At 44.6% G+C, this 20,417-nt stretch overlaps 1 protein-coding gene across 2 annotated transcripts in view; it reads right to left on the reverse strand.

Moving 5' to 3' along the window:
- GALNT2 (polypeptide N-acetylgalactosaminyltransferase 2) overlaps positions 1-20,417 on the reverse strand; it is an 89,150-nt gene that overhangs the window by 67,440 nt on the left and 1,293 nt on the right. Inside the window, exons 2-3 of one of the 2 annotated variants that reach the window (XM_018573277.1) lie at positions 3,726-3,745; positions 405-498 (exon numbers count right to left, since the gene is read on the reverse strand). In XM_018573277.1, coding sequence (XP_018428779.1) covers positions 405-498; positions 3,726-3,745 — 114 coding nt within the window. The remainder of the gene's footprint in view (positions 1-404; positions 499-3,725; positions 3,746-20,417) is intronic. The other variant, XM_018573270.1, reaches the window with a different exon arrangement.

Raw genomic sequence — 20,417 nt, forward strand, 5'->3', positions numbered from 1 at the left:
GTGAGGGGTCAGTGGGGGGGACCGGCGGTGGCCGCTGGAAACGAGCACATATAGACGATCGGCGGGCTATGGAGCCGCTGATCGCCTATATGTGAAACACCCGTTACCAGGTGTTTGCATTGGTCGGGTCTTTTCTGCCCGTGCGTGCACGCTAGGGGGCGCGCGCTCGAGCAGAAAAAAAATGCCGTCTGGCGACGGCAACCCGCCAATGCAGCAGTGCCGTCCGTCCGTTTTTTTACAACGGGCGGACGGCAAGTGGTTAAAAGAACACTGAAGTTATTTAAAAATGTAAGAAAAATTCAAACAGTTTATAAAATTTCAATGAAAGCTTTCAAAACAGAAAATCAAAAAACTGTAATATTAATAAAAATGAGTAAATCACATGCAGTAAAATCAAATGTTACCCGGTGGAAGGGTTTTGAAGCTTTGAGTTTTCTCTTCTTCATTTACACTGTGTGGATCTTTTCTTTTAAGCACACCAATATCGTTCCAACCATCCTACAATAAAATAAAAATGTTCATTATTTTATGAAGCAATAACTACCGCTAAACAACAACATTCAACCCTGAAACTCAATATTTAGGTCTGTTGTACACAGAACAATTGTCAGAAGTCAAAAATCATCAAAACATAAAAATATGGATCTAAAATACAAAAAGAGAAGACTGAAGTTTGAACTCCAGTCATAATCTGATGTTTCCACCATTTATAGCCAAAATATAAGCAATCATGCGATATAGAAGTGCTATTAGGAGGAACACAGGACATGCATGTTAGTGGTTTAAAAAAAAAAAAAGTATAATAAATAGGTCAGCTGGCTATAAATATTCATTTTTGTTAGGGCTTGTTCATACCAACTCCAGACCAGACCTGGATATGCTTCTGCAAATGTGTGTATGCGCATTTTTGATGCCTTCCAGTGCTTTCTTTTCTCATTTTGTTTTGCTTGGGATTTACGTTTAGTTGAACAGGCCCCAATGTTTTACAAACTCCAATTCTATGTGCAATTATATATCTACATGGGTGGATCCACATTGGGCCGGCTTCCTACTTTGCAGTCCTACACGTCAGTTCTACTCCAGTGTTTGTACTCACAAGTCTATGGGGCTCATTCATAATGAAGAGCAGATATGGCCATCACTGCAGCAATCTTATGCCTAAAAATTGGGCCTCAGTGTGTAGCTAGTAAAGCCCCATGGAGCCTTCTTTGCTCAGTGGAACAGCAAGTGCTCTGTGACTGGAGGAGAGCCGATCATGTAACTGACAGCATTTTGGGGCTTTTTTTTTTTTTAAACAGACCTGCCATTCATTTCTTTTGCTTTTCACTAACTTCAGAACTCTGACATCACTGTGCTATATACACATGTCCAGTTTTTTGTTTTATTTTTAAAAGCAACAGCGGTACCAGTGTTTCTTAAATGAGCCACTATGTGCTGATCAACTCATGTACTTCTTGGTGGACCAATTACTTCTCTCAACACGAATGGAGACCGATCGTACGGACTACACATCCCTGCCTCTACTGGAAAACCTACAGATCTCTACATTTAATGCTGTGACACAAATAAAGAGGTTCATACAGAAAGCAGCGATATGGTCTGCCACACATTTATAAAACCACAGCATTGTGCTAATAAATGTGCACTGCCAAAGCCAGAAGAACACAACAAAAAAAGAACGAGAGGGGAAAGTAGTTCATCACGGGATGTAGTCCATCACAGGAGGGAGCTTGGAGCGGTGGCTACTGTACAACACACACAGGGACCATGGGGGAACAAAAGTAGCCACCCTCCAGAAGGAAGGACAGTGCCAGCACCAATTCAGAGATGATATGAGGATCTACAGCTGAGTGATACACTCTGGCATGTCATGTGGTACTCGGGCATGTCATGACCCCGCCTCCCGGGTTCCTGATTGGCTGGGAAGGCAGCTTTACTTGTTACTAGGCAGCATGACTTCCTGACCAATCAGGAATCGGGTCATTACGTGCCACCCTGCTTCCTGATTGCTTAGGAAGCCAGGCTGCCTAGCAACAAGTGAAGCTGGCTTCTTAGCCAACCAGGAAGCTGGGAGGCAGGTAATAACCCACCACCCGGCTTCCTGATTGGAAAGGAAGCCAGCTCCATGCTCCCCTCGGCACTGTCAGTCAGAGGGCGGTCTCCCTCTGACCAGAAGTTCCAGTATCGGAGGCAAGTATCGCAGCATTTGGGCGAAAAATACTCGGTATCTCTGCATCCCTACTTTAAAACTACAACAAAGGCACCTTCAGAAATGTTTGGTAATGGCAATGTACAAACAGGTGCTTAGAAAAATATGGAATGCAAAGAATAAAAAGCCTGCAATTATCTCTTTTTTTCTCCCCCATACTTTTCACAGTGGCCATTTTTGCTAAGGGCAGATTAATGTATCTCTCTTTTCTTCCTGGAACATGTGACAGTGCACATCATCTCAGGGGGGGAAGTGCCTTTCCCCAAAAAAATCTTGCAAGATTTCGCAGTTTACAGATGAGATTTCCCAGGAATGCACTGCTGATGTAACCTTCCCAGGATGCAACCCTTAGGCATGGGCAACAAAAGTGAAACAAAAACAATAATTATAAGCAAAACATTTTTAACTAAACGAATGTAAGAGGAAAATTATATCAGCATGCAGAGCTGTGATGTTTAGTGAAAGGGGGTAAAGTTCCGCTTTAACAGAATGTTTGGCAGAGTGGGCAATATCGGGTTTTGTTCAGCAGCGATTTTTTTTTTTTTTTGGCTTTCGTGGCAGTTATAGGGGGGAAGAAAAAAGGACTAGTAAAAGCACTTTACTTTTGCAGTTGTTAACATTATTCTAAATGCTTTATTCAGTTGTTTAAACACACGGGGGGGGAGTCCTACATACTAGTGATTGCTTTTATCCGCTGAGCTCTGTCAGGGATTTTTTACAATGCAGAATTTACATAACAAAACTATGTTTATCATAAAATATAATAGCCAAAGCTCTCTGAATACAAAGATACAACATCAGTGGGATTTTTTTTTTCAAGGAAGGGACACGGCACTGAAACATGTAAGTACTGTGGAGGTACTACATCAACCAAGATTAGGGCTGCAACTAATGACTATTTTCATAATCGATTAGTTGGCCAATTATTGATTTAAAATAAAATACACAAATACAGTGTTACAAAGTTTTCTTCAGAAAAAAAAACTGCAGGCACAATGTTTTTCAATTGCACTGCATTGACACACGCGGCATTGTGGTACGGTGCGTTCCAGTGGGGGTGATAACACTGTGGGTGGGAGGGAGGCCCATTTGGGGTCCTATTGAAATGAATGGCACTGCAGCGCTCCTCCCGCAGCAGAATTTGTCAGCCCAAAGCCGAAAATGACTTTTTTTCCCCACCTTTTATTATTTGTTTTTTGTCAATAATTGTATTGTAAGCACATAGCGCTTGAGTAAATTCAGCCAGGGAATGACAGCTGCCAGTGGCAAGATTCCGCAGATGGCAGCGGATAGTAAATACAACAGGTAGTGGGCTGGTGCAATAGCCATCTTGTTATTGGCCATTTCAAATTGAAATAGCCAATAGCAGGCTGGCTATTGCAACCGCCCACTGCTTGCTGTGCCCTCCTTCCAGTGTGAAGGAGTGAGCTTAGGGGATCCAAACAACTAATCAATAATGAGAATAGTTGACAACTATTCTCGATTAATTAGTTGGTTGCAGCCCTGACCAGGATACCACTCTGTTCCTCCCGTTTGCTTTTTATTACCAGGTTGGTAGCTTGTGGCTGTCTCCATTCAACCCCCCACCCCTTTCTCCCCCACTCATTTAATTCTTCCAGCATATGTCATTTTATATCTATTTAGCATGTGCTCTCTCCTACTGCTGGCTATTTAGAGAGTGTGCTTACATCTGCTCTCTGGTGCTTCTTGGTAGGAGTTTACCTAGTGATATGCCCTGATCAAGTCACTTCATTGTAAGTGCATTTTTATCATTTTATTATTTCTATCATTTATTAAAGTGTTTTACTTGAACTATCCAGTGCGTTTGGTTTTGCTTTTTTTGCATAATTTCTCCATGGGAATAAAGTGGCAACAGCTAAAAATCAAAGTTGGCCTTTAAATTTAGGGGAGCTTGTTTACCTTTAGACATTACATCGTGGCACACAAAGGTCAAAGGGACCTGTTTGCATCAATTATTAGTGCAGCACAAAGTTAAGAATGAGTCACATCTTAGACAGAAATTGGCACAGTGTAGGCCTGTTGCACAAGTGTGCTGAATGACACGCACACAATAAACCCAAATGTCATTCAGGGTGTCTAATGCGTTCAGCAGGGCCCGGATATTAAATCAGAAGGAGAATCTTAAACGTTTTATTGATTCGTTTAAAAGGAGAACTATGGGGTTAAGGCTTTTCCCCATAGTTCTTCTTAGGGTAACGGGAGGACACAAACTAGCGCCCTCCCGTCACCCTAAGCTCAGATTACCGCAAGCTACAGCTCGCGGTATACTGAGACGCTGAAGCGGATCCCTATCTAGAGGCAGTGCCAACTGTACCCTCCCCCATCCATTCCGCTAGTCAGCACTGGATGATCGGAGTGGGGAGGGGGGAATCCAGCCCCTCCCCTGTCACGGCAGAGAGCTGTGACAGGATCGAGAAATGAGCGAACGCCGGTATGTGTTCGCTCACCTCCCGATCTACTGAGCCGACCTGTGACAGTCTCATTGTCACAGGTCGGCTAGAACTATGAGGTGAGTGGAAAGCACTCACCTCATAGTTCTCCTTTAACTTTACTTTGTAAGTTTTTTGTGTTCTTTGTGGTCTGTATCAGTTGAGGGTGGCCTGATCCAACCCCCATGTATCTCTGCAGCAACAGAGCACATGTATAGTGATCAATTGTTCACTGTATTCAGCAAGCAGTAGATCACAACTGCAGTCGTCATTTGTTGCTGTCGGAAAGGAGAAGGCAGCAAGCTCAAACACTGTTGCTTTTATATCACTGGAAATCCTAAGGCCCATTTCACACGGGCGGTCCGACCGGGTCCATCTGTCAGTTTTTCAGAAGGACCCAATTGGACGCTCAATACTAGTCTATGGGCGGCCAGGTCTAAATGGACAGAAGTCTGTTACATCCCGTTACCCCTGGTCTGGCCAGGTCCAGAAAAACAAACGGAACAGAGTTTTGCCCGGACCTGATCGTGGGTAATCTTATGTAAATGGACACGTCCCTTTACATCCTTCTCTCGATAGACTAACATGGGGCTGGCAGTTTTAGTTCCTTCCTCCATGGCAAGATGGAGGAAATCACTGGACGGACACGGTCGCCACATCCGTGTACTTCTCCGATCAGGAAGCAATCCATGCGAAAGGGACCTAAAAGATGCCAGTGACAGCATAGGCATTCCCCAAAAAAACAATAAGAAACAGGAATGGAACTAAAAGGGCCAGCACTGCACTCCAATTGACCACTGACAAACGGCAGTTGCACAAACTGCTAGGACCTGTCACAGCCATTTTAAAAGTATGTATAGGAAAGTGCAAGGCATGTACCATTTTTTTTTTAAATGGCAGCTAGGGGAGGAGGTGGTTAAGTTCTTCTGTTATACGTATCCTTTGAAGCATGACTATGGATCCTTTGTGTTCTAGATCAAAACAGATGAAATAGAGTACACTTGTATAATTAGCCGACTCTATCGACCCTCTTCTAAAAGATGTGACTCTAGTGGTTGACAAACATGTTTTATTATTAACCATCACTGTTCAAACTGTTCATTTGAATACATAAATATATGCACGCACACACACACTTCTTTATTACAGGTCAGTCCCTGCCCTCAGGGAGCTTACAATCTATGGTCCAACACACACACACTTATTCAGGAGCCAATTAACCTACCAGCATGTTTTAAGGCGCCCATACACTGGCCGAATTTCAGATGGCTTTTAATGTACCGGCCGAAATTTGCACAGTGTGTGGAGCTGTCGGCTCCCTTTCAGCCGGCATTCCTCAATCAGCTGGAAAATCTTCACATGATCAGAGCCAGCAGCCAATGATCTGCCCGCTCTGATCGGGGATTCCGACAGCAGAATATAATATAAACAGCTGTGATTCCTCGATCGACGCGCTGTTTCAGTTGATGAAGAAATCAGGGTCCATTTATTTAGTTCAGCAAGCGGGTTGAACGAAAAAAAAGTTGATAGGTGTATAGCCAGGAGTGTCAAAAGAAATCCAGAGAACCTGAAGGAAACCCGCACAAGGAGAACATGCTAACTTCATGCAGATATAGAGTCCTGGCTAAGATTTGTTCAGGAGAACCCAAAGCTGCAAGGCAGAACTGCTGAATATTATATTTTTATACACTTTTTATTGTTTATTTAGATTAGTTATCTGAAAATAGAAGGAAAGAAATGAGTTGCATACAATATAATAAATCATAAGGCAGTATACTCTTCAGGAGTTTTCTGCGAATGTGTTAATTCTTCTTGGCTATTAACTTAGGAATACTGAACGTAACTTAGTATGGGGTTTTTTTTTTATGTCCTGAGTGCATCTGCATATGTTGCCTGCATTATTGCTACATTTGGTAACCCTGCATTCTTACCATCTCCTTGCGACCAATAACTCTTTATTTGCATTTACAACTAGTTTATGCAAATACTTTTAAGGCGGTAACTTCCTTCATGGACTTTGATGTGTGCTGGTATTTTTGTTTGCTATCCTTAACAGTAGCCAGCATAACTGTGGCAACTTTATTTAAAATAATCTGACAAAAACAGGTTTTCATACGGATGTACCAAATGTTATTTTTTAAACTGTGTCCTCCATAGAAAAGATCAAGAAAAGATCATTGTAAGGTAAGGAGTTCTGACTTTACTGGTCTGCTTACTTGTATCAGGTCAGTGACCTGAAGTCAGCCAACTTTTATGGAGAAAAGGTTGCACAAGTACAACCTGTTGTCTCGGAAGGGGTGGGGAGCACTGCCCGGCCAGTTTCTGCTGCAGCTCACCTACTCATCTGAGGTCTGTAGTGAAGGTATAAATAGAATAGGGAGAGCTGGGGATCTGTTCAAATGTATTGTTCTCCTTTTAAGAGGGAAGTTTGGGGGAGTAGGTTAAGTGTTAAGCTAGCCATACACAGCTTAAACGTGGAACAAATCCTGAATTTACCAAAATTTGAGTTGTGAGTGGCCCTGCCAACACACCCCAGTTCAACAAACAAAATTGTAATTTCCCTTCATTTCCTGACCCACAGATGCAACAGGAGATAAGATGAATTCTCTACAAAGTGAGGGGTATTCCCTTCTTCTTAGAGGGTTGTCACCAGAGCAGGTGTCCCCACTGAAACCCTATATTCCTGTTCTGGTGAGAACTGGAAAACGTTTTGCCATGGTGATAAATGGCCACCAAAGGAAGAGGGTGTACCAGTGGTGACAGAGAAAGCAATTTAAACCTGACACCAAAAACGTATACATAGGGATTGCCCCTCATTTGCTGGCATCGGTTTTGAAGTATTGATCATAGCAATTACCAGCCAGTAGGTGAAGCTGTAGTCTTCAGAGAAGCATAATATTTTTTTCAGCTGTGCTTAAAGGGGCCAATTGTTTGCCTAAGAGCCTATTCACACCATGACCGTCCGTCTGTTGTGGTGTGGTTCCTTTGAATGGGTTGCCAACATACTACCACAGACTGGAAATCGCACCTGTAGTATTTTTGGGAGCATAGCCCACCTGAACGCATAATAGCTTGCTCAAACGCATTGTCACATGCATGGTAAGATTCCCAAAACATGCTGCTCCACTGTGCACCTGCTCCTACTGCTCTCTTGGAATTATTTGTCATATATGAAATAGTCATTTCTAGAACAATAGTATGTATAAAAATATAAAACAAATAAAATTAACCAAAACCACAAATTATACATAAAAACACATTTTATTCTCCTTTTAAAGATCAATACATATTGATAAGACTATTAGCATCAAGTTGATCAGGTTTACCCATCTAAAAAGTAATTCCTTGAATTTTCCTATTATGCTTCCCTTGCCCTTCTTTTTAGATAAACCGAAGTGTTATCTTCCTAATTAGCACCAATAAAAATGAAAACCTATACTACATTCTATGCCAACTATGAATGATATGGTAGGCACTTGTCTCTTAGCAACCTAACTGTTAAATGATTGGCACAGTTAACATATGTCTGTGCATTCTGTTACAAAGTAGCACTTCTTGGAAGCCTTGGAATGTTTATTACATCCTACTTTCCACCAGCCATCCTCAGACGCTGGGGGAATGTCCATCTGGTTAATTTGCTTTGTGTATGCTGACGAAAGAAATTATTCAGTGAATACATGTGTCCCCTTTACCCAAAGGGACTACCATTGAGACAACGTCCATTCCTCTTCGCGGAATCAGGAAAATCCAAGTCTTTTCTTTTAGACAACTCTATTTTTGTGATTCAAACATAAGATGGTTACAAATCTAGATTGCTCCCTTTAAAAAGTAGAATTTATGTTTCATAGGAATTGAGATGCATTGTTCCTTTCTTCTACTGAATAATGTGCACAGTAGGGCTGCAACAACTAATCGATTATAATCGATTATTGAAAAAGTTGTCAACTTTTTCAATAATCGATTAATCGGTTTCCGATCAGTTGGCCCTGTTCACAGCTCCACACGCTGTGCGCCGCACCTCCTCCCCACGTCACGCTAGCTGCTGCCAGACCCGCTCACATCCACGCTCCACACGCCGCACCTCCTCACATTTCCTGCCCATCCACAATCGGCACAGGGACGCGGGGAGGTGTAGTAAGGAGGAGCAGGTGAAGTTACATGCGCCAGATGTCAGAGAACGCTTTCTAAACTGTCTTTTGACTAAAGTAGGGTATACATAAGATAGATTTTCGAATGAACGCTAGTATGAAAAATACAGTCGGAACGTTCGATAAGGCCAATGAAACCGCTAAATTACTCATCCACTCACTTGTAATCTCTCGTCTTGACTACTGCAACTCCCTCATCACTGGCCTTCCACTACGCAGGCTATCCCCCTTCAGTCTATCATGAATACTGCTGCTAGACTCATCCATGTAACCAACCGCTCAGTGTCTGCAACCCCCCTTTGCAAATCCCTGCTATGGCTTCCAATAGCCCAAAAGGATAAAATTCAAAATATTAACAATTAGGGATGTCCCGATACCGATGCAAAGCATTTTCACAAGTACTTGAATGCATAACTTTTCGTTTTTTTGCATTGAAGTCATTGGCACCTCAGGCAGGCTCTCGCCCACAGTGCGATCACCTGCACCCGGAACCCAGGCACATTAGTTCTAGCCGAAATGTAATGAAACTGTCACAGGACGGCTCAGTAGATCGGGAAGTGAGCGAACACATACCAGCGTTCGCTCACTTCTCGATCCTGTCACGGCAGAGAGTCGTGACAGGGGAGGGACTGGATTCCCCCCTCCGATCCGCCAGCGCTGACTGGCGAAACGGACTGGGGTGGGTACAGCTGGCTCTGCCTCTCGATAGGCAGAGCCAGCTGTCACTCACGCAGCTGGGCGGATCCAGACATAATGGTCGGGATCCGTTTCAGCTGCGGCGTCTCAGTACACCGCGAGCTGTAGCTCGCAGTATACTGAGCTTAGGGTGACGGGAGCACGCTAGTTTGTGTCCTCCCGTTACCCTAAGGAGAACTATGGGGAAAAGCCTTCACCCCAAAGTTCTCCTTTAATGAGTGTATAAATATTTGAATATGTGTGTTTCCTTATGTTGCCTAAGCAGTGATGATTTGTAAACCCGAGCGCCCGAACTGCAACGTAATACTAAAGTTATTTTTAGTGTTGGCAATTTGAGATAAATAGATTTTACGTCGCAGTTTGGGCACTCGGGTTCAAAAACATTCGCCATCACTTTCCTAGTCAGCAACGCAGACGAGTGGCCAGAGGTAGCGGGGCATCACGTCACTAATCTGCATGGTCACTTTCAGGTGGGCTGTGTGGGGTCTCAGGTGTGTCCTGTGTCCAGCACTGTTCTGCATTGCTGTATAAATTTATTGCTGGGATTTATAGTCCCCCTACAAGCGGGGCCATTCTACATTAGAGTTTAAGCTCCTCTATAGAAGGAATGATGTGACTGGCTCAGTGTTCTCTGTACAGCACTGCGGAAAAAAAAAACTACCCGAAGGTGGGCTTCGGGGAAATATTAGGGGTCTAAACAGCCCCCTGATATTTCCCTTTTAAAATAGAAAAAGAAATTCCTCAATCCTCAATCCCTTTTTCTGCATCCTCTGTTCTAAATGAATGGAAAGCACAGAGGCTTCCCATTCATTGAGAAAATATTTTACTATCAAGCAATTTCTGAATGGGGAGGAGCCTCTGTAGTGAGTGCTTCTCCCCATTGAGAAACTCATGAATGAACAGGAAGTGATGTAAATCACATCCTGTACATCCTGTTCATTTATAACTGGGGACACATAGCACTATGTGTCCCCAGTTATTTACACACACTGGAGTGATCAGCTGATCGCTCCAGTGTTTGTCCTGCACAGAGGACAGGTACATATCACTGATGTGTACCGATCCTCTGCCGCTCAGCCACGCACACAGGGGCTCAGCTTCTCCCATGGATCCTCCCTGCTCTCCGGGGCAGAGGCAGCGGGGGATCCAACACGAAGCACTTCAGCCGCCGGGGGGGGGTCACAGAACTAAGGCTGTCACAGAACTAAGGCCGAGCGGTGAGGGGAGAGAGAGAGGCGCCAGCTGTCAGATCCAGACCGAGCGTGTCTCTCTCTCTCTCTCTCTCTCTCTCCTCACCGCTCGGCATTAGTTCTGCGACAGCGGCTCCGTCCTGCACCCTCCCCCGCTGCTGGTCCTTTCACTTCTTCTCGGATCCCTGCTGCATACAGGTGGGGAGAGCAACGGGGATCCAGAGAAGCTGGAGGAGATCGCTACGTGATCGCTGGTAGATCGCGATCTACCTTATGGGCACCCCTGTCCTAGAGTGTTCACTTCTCCTGCTTTCTTGAAACTCTTCACCCTTTTGTGAATACCCTGTGAAATCTTTCCATTTCCTGTCCACCCATCTCTCAAGTGTGCCGTCATGGAGATTGTGTTGCAGGTTATACCGGTTTCCTTTATTTTGTGTAGAAGACAATCTGTCAGCTTTTCAACTATTATGTTACATAGCGTGAAATAAAAAATGTGAGCATTTATCAACCACGGAGAGAGACTATTGTGTCTTTATATGTACAGATATAACTGAGTATGCTTTACTGTATGTTTTTCAAATATACTGGAAATACTAGAAAATAATACTAATCCTTTGTTTGACTGATTGTATTATGAAAAGACCTGTGCAAACTTTTTCTGGGTTGCAAGAATTCATTCAGGCACACATCCCCAGTAAATACACACATATTAATCACACGCTAAGCCTTCCCCGTGACTTTAAACTTTGCCTGCATCTTAATCAAAAATGTCATGTTCACCCTGCATCAGTCATATCTGATATCCAAACTCAAACCTGCAAATTCATGTTATACCCATCTTGGTCTGCTCGAGTCCCTATTAATACTGCAAATCCTATAACGTATATTACCAAACTTCAAATATCAGAGCCTCTACTAGCCATCAAGGTTCCAGCACTAGATATTTAAAAGAAGAAGCCTCACTAAAAATATGACATTTTTATTTTTTCTGCCTGGCGACCAAATGCATACAGCACTCGGTCCCGTTCGGATTGGTGGGCCCTTTGTGGAATAAAAGCACCTCTTTATTTATGTTCATGCTGGCTATATCTCCATCCTGGTCTTAAGCCTAAGGCCTCGTTCACACCGCCATGAACGATCCGCCGCCATGAACGATCCCACTCATGAGCGGGTCCGTGCGATCCGAACCGCCCAAGCCCGTACTGCTCCCTGCACTATTTTTGCTGCGCTGATCAGTGTGGCTTCCATACAGGTTTCAATGGTACCGCTGCGCTAATCAGCGCGGTTTTGGACTTTAATTGCGTTTCAGCGCTGAAACGCAAATAAAAACGCCCCAAACCTTCCTTGCGAGATCAGCGCGATAGCCACGCTGATCCACAACCACCCTGGTGTGAATGGGCTCTAAAATATGGGCAATCTAGTGGGGGTCTATAAGCCAGGATGCGGGTCATGATGTGCCGCCCAGCTTCCCGATTGGCTAGGAAGCCAGTTTCACTTGTTCTCAGGCAGCCTTGGCTTCCTGAACAATCAGAAAGCCGGGAGGCCGGTCATAACCCACCGCCTGGCTACTTGATTGGAAAAGAAAGCTGGCTCCATGCTCCCTCGGTACTGCTGGTCAGAAGGAGATCTCCCTCTGACTGGAAGTTCCGGTATGGGAGGTGGGTATCTGAATATTTGGGCGAGTATGAGTACTCGCCCAAATACTCCGTATCGGTGCATCCCTATTACTATAACTTTGCATTTAAACTAAGAAAAATACATTTATCCCTTTGAGCTTTACACTAATAAGCTCTTTAGAGCAAAACCCAAAGCCGAAAGCCCCAATGGGTTCTGAAATGTACCGCTGTGACCACTGCCTGAAATCAAGTAACAGAGTCTTGCAGTTAAAATAATAGAGTTCTGTCATTTCAGAACCTTATGAGCACTCAGGAGCAAGAAAACAGTATATCAGCATGAGGTCAGCAATTGTCACACTTCTGGGGACCTCTCAGCTCTGAGAATCGTTGTCAGAAAAGAAAGTAAATTTATACAAATATAAATATTCCATAAGGTGTCTGCGTATGTACTTTAAATTGAATCTCTTCTTTTGTTGTGAACATTGCGAGACACAGAACAATGCAAACAAACTGCAAAAGTCTACCCACTGAGCTTGCAGAAAACAAAAGGAGACGCACAAGCTTCGAGAGCCAAGGAACAGCAACATTAGAGTACATGAATAAGAAGGTGCATTTGTTCTCAACAATACACTAGCGAGAGAGAACTGTGAAGGTCAGGACTTGAAGAAAGGCTAAGTGAAAGAGAAGACACGGAATCCACAAACACAATCAGTCTGTAAAAGGTTTATAACTAAATGGTGAGATAATGAAACTGTACAAGGCTATCAACAGACGCCGCTATTTGTACAAAGTGCTTCGGAAAAGATGGCTTACTTACAGAGGCGTTAAATGTGGTAACCCGGCCTTCACATGGCACAATGGGGTTTGTTTACTAAGGGCCCATTCACAACAGCATGCTGTGCTAAACACACGGGAGCTAGTCTTCACCGACAGGTACAATGCTGATGTGCCAATCCCAGCACAAAGCATCTTTTACTGCACCACGCTGAGCTGAAAAAAAGACCTGCACTCATTTTGTTTTTTAGGTCCACATCACCGCAACATGGTGGTGCAAACTGAGCAAATTTAAAGAACCCTGTGCAACATTTTTATTAATCCCTGAAGTGGGGCTACCCCTGCACTGCAAGGGTTAAGTGCTTGTTTTTGTCTAGGGACTAACATTTAAAAAAAAAAAAGTTACTCAACCGATCCTCGGAGCTGCCCAGCTGTCACAGAGCTCCCTCCAGCCTCCTCCCCTGCAGCGATGGTATGTCCTTCAGCATCCTCACATCCTATGCACAGTGTATTGGATGCGATGACTCAAGGATCCTCAGACCACTGCAGCGATGGTATGTCCTTCAGCATCCTCACATCCTATACACAGTGTATTGAATGCGATGACTCAAGGATCCTCAGACCACTGCAGCGATGGTATGTCCTTCAGCATCCTCACATCCTATACACAGTGTATTGGATGCGATGACTCAAGGATCCTCAGACCGCTGCCGCAGAGGGGGAGCACGGTCTAAGGCCGACCCGCTCTGACGTTCGGGTGAGTATATCTTTTTACTTTAGTCCCTATTGACACACGAGCAGTTAACCCTTGCAGTGCGAGGGTAGCCCCACTGCAAGGGTTAAATAAAAATGTTGCCCAAAGTTCTGCTTTAAGGGCCGGTTCACACCACAAACTCCGCGTTCCAGTGTGTTCGGACTCTGGAACGCAAGCCAGCTGGCTCTCTGCGTTCATGGGCGGGAGGGTGCGTGGCGGTGCATTGAAGTCAACGGCTGGCGTTCCAGATTGAAATTCAAATTGAATTTAGAATCAGCTAAATAACATGATTAAGCACATTTTTCCTTCACATTATATGATTCACCAACTAAGATGACATTTCACAGGGTTAGGCCCCATTCACTCACCTCATTTGCAGGTCGGTAGGGGTGCAGGTTTTCTGGCCGGGACGCATACAGGATCCATTCCGGCGGCGTATGAATACGATCACCCGCACCCCTACGGACCTGCAAATGAGGTGAGCGTAGGGGGGGAGTACGGCCACGTAGCCCCATAGAGATGGACGGGGGCTGCGTTCTAATCAGACGCAGCACCTGTCCTTCCCGGCAGCTACTTGGTACGGCCCCGCACGCAGCACGAAGCTGTACATGCAGGCCAATTCGTGTGTGAATGGGGCCTAATTCACTAAAGGGTGAAGAGTTTGGAGAAGTGAACAATCTAGGACAACAGAGCTGAACTGGAGAATATTTCCAGTTCAGCTATGTTGTCCTAGATTGTTCACTTCTCCTAACTCTTCACCCTTCAGTGAATAACCCTGTCATTTATCAACGTGAACACACTCTACTCCGACTTTAGTAAATAAGCCCTAGTGTCTCTTAGTTTATTTACTTAGCTGCATAATTTAGCTGGGGGGTTTTTTCCTTGAAAATATAAAAATCACACTTTTTGTTTTTTACTTGGCTCTGATGCAATGAATCCTGCTGCGATTAATTAACCTATGCCATAAAAAAATAGTGCCCGACCCTTGACAAATCTAACAAACTTTATTAAAATTGACCTAAATCAAATGCTATCTTTCGGTCTACGCTCCAAGCGGGCTCCTTTCAGATATTACCAGGGTGGATTCCAACAATATTGTCCCATTGTTTTTAACAGTCTTGGCAATGGCGTGTGAATGCCAATAACAAAGCACAAAAACAGGTTTCCTTGATCTTTCAACCGCTCGCGATTAAAACATTTCACTATGTGTCCTGAAAGTTGGAAATATGACCGTGCTGACAATATCTTTGTGTCCAACTAACAGAAAACCTCTATTGTTTGACTTTTTCTTTTAGCACTTTTTGTATAAACAGCCCCGTGGATTTTGGTAGTACAATAGCAGAAAAATGAAATTGTTCATGAAAACTGAACGGTTGCCCACAATGACTAAAGTGACTCCGGAATTAATTTCCCAAGAGAATAAAAGATGAAATCTAACTGGTGGTTATGGACAACGATTGTGCTGCGGTTCCCCTTTCCTCATTACAGCTCTGTTTAATATAAACTTTTCTGAACGCACTTAAAGGTCACTGGAAAACGGGTAATTTCTCAGTAAAAAAATTACTGTTTACAAAGAAAAAAGGCTTATTGGAATAGGAAAGACTTGGCATGGCACATCGTAGTAATCATTCAACAATTATTTAATTTAAAGAAAACAGCCCGCAGGTGAAGACTGAATACAGGCAGTCCCCGGGTTACATACATCCGACCTAAATACGACTCCTAGTTACAAACTGAGGCTATTACTGTACAGCAGGGGCCGTTGTAATGCTACTGTGCTCGTGCCAACAAGGAGTGCCCGCCTTTCTGGTTCGTAGTACTGTACGTACATTACAGGAAGTTGGCTCTCGTTAGACGTGCAGGCGAGGGGTGCCAGCCTCTTCTTCCGGGTCACTGAGGTTTTTACTGCTGTCTTTATTCTCATTAGAAAGATTTAATCTCACTTCCTGTCCTTGAGACAACAGGAAGTGAAAGGAAATCTACCCCTAGGAAGGGAAAATCACTCCTGTAAGAGTTATCATGGGAAAAAGGTGTCTCCACTGAAGCTTTATCATAAATCCTTATTTCCACGACAACCCAACATTTTCAAAAGCCAATTGTCACAGGGACAGAAAGTGAGGTGAAATCTTCTGAACGGATCACACACAGCAAAACAAACTTTACAGGGGGTAAACCCTTCCCTAGGCTATCCAAGACTAAAGAAAAAAAATTGGGCTTGAGTTACACTTTAAAAATGTACCTGTTCCAACTTACATACAAATTCAACTTAAGCACAAACCTACAGTCCCTATGTTGTTCGTAACCCGGGCACTGCCTGTACTTCAGATGGGCGGCGAGTCTTCAACAGATACAGCCTCCAGCATCTGACACATTTGGGGGGCATTAGATGCTTGCACCCCCCATGGTGTGATGTGGTTCAATCTGCAACTACATGTGTTAATAGAGGAAGCAGTAGTGACGTAGGGGCCGGCAGAAGGGACAAGAGCGCACAACGCGGGGACCAGGCGTCCGACATTCACGAAGTGCCGGTTATAAAGATTCCTTAGGAGAGCGAAGTGAGGAATCGCTGCTTGTTGGTGAGGTTATTATTGAGTAACTTTTTTCACAATTCTTTTTTTTTTTTCTTTAACAAGTGAGAGAGTTGCTTTAAAAGAATTAATAGGAACACTTTGCTGCTGAGAACAAGTAGGAGGCAACATAAAAAACTCCCAAAATATTCATATTACATTATTACTTCATTAATGGCATCAGGTATGTCTGGCATGTCCTTAGTCGTAGTATCAGCTACACTTTGCTGAGAATTAATATCTAAGCTGGTCATCCTCAATACGATCTTCAAGATCCAAGGCGCTCTAGAGATTAAACATTAACCTGCGTCAATCTCATTGCAGAACCTCAGGGCTGCATCTGGGAGATGACAGCAAAAACTTCCAGCGTGTACTTTTCCTGCAGCTCTAACCCCCCTCCAGCACTACCCGTCAGTCTCCTCAAATAGCGACTTTCCTAAAATCACAACATGCACATTCACAAAGGTACACAAAAATGGCAAGGATGGATCAATCATTAAAAAGGAGAACTATGGGGTTAAGGCTTTTCCCCATAGTTCTCCTTAGGGTAACGGGAGGACACAAACTCGCATCCTCCCGTCACCCTAGGCTCAGTATACCGCGAGCTGACAATTATGTCTGGATCCGCCCAGCTGCGTGACTGACAGCTGGCTCTGCCTATCAGGAATCAGGGCAGTGGTGGACAAATTACTTTTCAGTGCTGTTACCCTACCACCAATCTAAAAAACACATCTTTTGTGATCACACTCTTTCCCCCCAACCCCCCCGTCACATTCTCACCTATGCAAGAATGACCTGAAGCCTCCTCCTGGTATCTTCATGTCACATATCCCAGAAGATGTCGGCTTCAAAACAGCCACTTGATGAGGGTGGATCTAGCACGCATCAGGGCTCCAGCTGCCTCAACGAGGAAGAGAGAGCTGGCTGCCAATGATGTTATAGAGAAAAAGATGGCAGCGTGGGACTCGGTGTGTGGTGGCAAAGCTATAGTTTACAGCAGGACAATGCTAAATAAGCGAGTCTGTTAATTCCATTGAAATCATATGGAGACAAGCTACACAGAAGTCATAGGAGATGGACTGTGCAGATGCAATTAGCAGAAGACGATGTAGGCTGCAGGACGTAGGGCTCGTCAGAACTTGATAAGCATTCAACTGTGCACAGGGCAGGGAGGGAGCGTTGATGTCGGAAGGATAAGTGTACTTTGTTTTAACGTGCACCTATTCTTGGGAGTCCAGACATACCAAAATTGGAAGGAAAATCACAAGTCAATGGAGGGGCCGTTTGCTTGCAAAAGTACCTTCTGTACCATTTTTCAACGGATGCTAACAGAAGGGCAGCGAAAAATGAATGGGTGTGAATGGGGCTAGTTCACACCGGATCCGTTGTGTTACATTGCTCTGAAAAACAGTTGTGCATGTTCTTTGTTTTTTAGCGAAATGTAACGCACTGGAACAGAGCGGTGCGAACGAGCCCCATTCACACCCATTCATTTTCAGTGCCCGTCCATTAGCATGCGTTGAAAAATGTATCACAACTCATGTGAATGGGCCCTCAAGGCAGTTCATTTGTTTAGAATGGAATGTCAGTATAAAGCAAAGGAAGAACAGATATGCCTACAAGCATTTGTTTTTTTTAACATAGTGCACCACAAAGCTTGGCATGAGCGCTGCGGTGTACTGTAGGCTACTGTATATGGTTTAGGATGCCAGATTAAATCATCTGCACCTCAACGCATCACTCTGCGTATCGTGTGTAACCATCTGCTGGGGTAACCGTAACACACTGTAAAATGTAACCGAAATTGCAAAGGTGTCAGGTGGCTTTTGGGAAAATCTTTGTAGGAAGAAACATGGAGGCTGCCACTGCTCACCTTCTGAAAATTCTAGTTGCTTGGCTGCTATACTGACCCCCTGACATCAGTCCTTTTGGAGTCACTGACCAGAAGCAAGTATGCACACCAGAAACTCCAGAGTAAGGTTCAAACAACTTGTCTGCATACTTGTTCTGAGTTTGTCTCTCAAACTAGTGAAGCCAAAAAGGTGACATAACAGCCAGAGGTTGTTACCTCGCGCTACCAGAAAATCATCAGCTATGGCAGCTTCCATGTCTCTCTCTAGAAAGGTTTTCTTTACCATAAGGCCCGGTTCACACCTGGGCGTTTTGTACCGCGTCCCTGCGCTCTGCAAAACGCTCAAACACCGAAATCCCATTATTTCCTATGGGTATGGTTCAGACCTGGGCGTATTACAGGCCGTATGAACGCGCTACAAAAACACCCTACGCCCAAAGAAGTACAGGAGCTTCTTTGGGGCGTATTTGCCACGCGTATCCATTGGGATACAGCCAGGTAGGTGTGAGAAACGCGGTTTTTTTACCGCAAATCGCGGCACGAAACGCGCGACAAACGTGCATATTCGATACGCCTAGGTGTGAACCCAGCCTAAGGCAGGGATGGCCAAACTCCGGCCCTCCAGCTGTGGTGACACTACAAATCCCATGAAGCTACCCCCCCGGGAGTCATGTCTGTGGCTGTGAGAATCTTGCAAAGCCTCATGGGATTTGTAGTTCCACCACAGCTGGAGGGCCGCAGTTTGGCCATCCCTGCCATAAGGTGTAACTTTCTCAAGATCTCTCTTGCCAAAGAGCTCCAAATTTTTCTATGCAAGCTCCCACTTCTTGAAAGCTTCATGCACACTGAAGGAATGGTGGAGCACCATACAGATTGGGCGTATTTCTCTGCCTGGGAGTGACAGGTGTGCCGTATATGTGAATCTGATATGCAGTCAGCCTGTAGAAATCAATGAAGGGCCGGCTGACGCGGGTATATACCCAAACCCACATGTATGCATGTCTACATGCATACCAGGGCTTATGCACTGGTATGAAATCAATGAAGGGCCGGCTGACGCGGGTATATACCCAAACCCACATGTATGCATGTCTACATGCATACCAGGGCTTATGCACTGCCTTGAAAGCAGAGGGTCAGAGTAGCGTGTAAATCCGGGTATTCATGTAAAAATGCACATATACCCGTACAGCTATGGCTCCAGCCAGCCTTTCATTGATTTGTACAGGCAGGCTGCATGCAGCTGTGCGGCAAACCTCTGACTCCTGAACAGAATAATACGCCCCACGTGTACGCTATACGGCCATTTGCAGCCTAGTGGATGAGGCCTAAGTCAAAACATACACAGGGCTTAGCAAGCTGTCATTCTTCCCCACGTGACATTGCTCAGGCCTTGGGAAAAGCCACTCAATTGTAGATGGCAGGGAAACTGTTCCATCTCTCAATCGTTATTGGGGCAGCTGTAAGGAGGCTTAGGCCTCATTCACACGGGCAGTAAAACCAGGCGGCTGATCTGCGGCTTTACCACCCCCGTGATCGCCTGTTGCATTGCGGCCAAACAGTGCTGTTTACATTGCTGCAGCCTCAGCGCTTTGCTTCAGTGTGCCAAAAAAAAATACAGCATTTGGCAGGTGGTGCCGCTTGTCAAATGTCATCATTGCAATGAATGGGACCAGGTACGGTGGCAAAGCATCAAACCTGGGCTGCCGCTTCTTCACTGCCCTCTGAAAAGCAATCCACCTTGCTGAGCATACTTTGCAACACCTGCATTGGTTTTGTTAGCATTCATTCCCAATATTTAGCCCCCCGTCAGATTTATTTTTGTTTCGTGTCCTGTCAGGGAAATGTACCTTCATTTCCCCTCCCAGAGACAAACCAGCTTTCTATGATGTAGGGGGTGACATTTTCCAAGTGACAAGAGCCCGGAGAATAGTGTATACTCTAAAAGTTGCAAGAAGGCACTGCAGCAGAGTACAGGATCATCTTAGACTATTGAACAGGGAACTCACCAGAAGGATAATGAAGTCACCCTTGCCTAGGCAACATGTACAAAAGCAAGTATGTTTTCTATCTTTTGCCCCCACCACAGGTAGTTTTTTTTAGGGTTATTGGGGATTTTTAGCACAGAAGAGAGGGTACAGGCTCCAATCGAAACATTAAA

The sequence above is a fragment of the Nanorana parkeri genome, unplaced genomic scaffold (assembly GCF_000935625.1).
Source record: "Nanorana parkeri isolate BGI_ZX_2015 unplaced genomic scaffold, ASM93562v1 scaffold46, whole genome shotgun sequence".
NCBI classification, from domain to species: Eukaryota; Metazoa; Chordata; class Amphibia; order Anura; family Dicroglossidae; genus Nanorana; species Nanorana parkeri.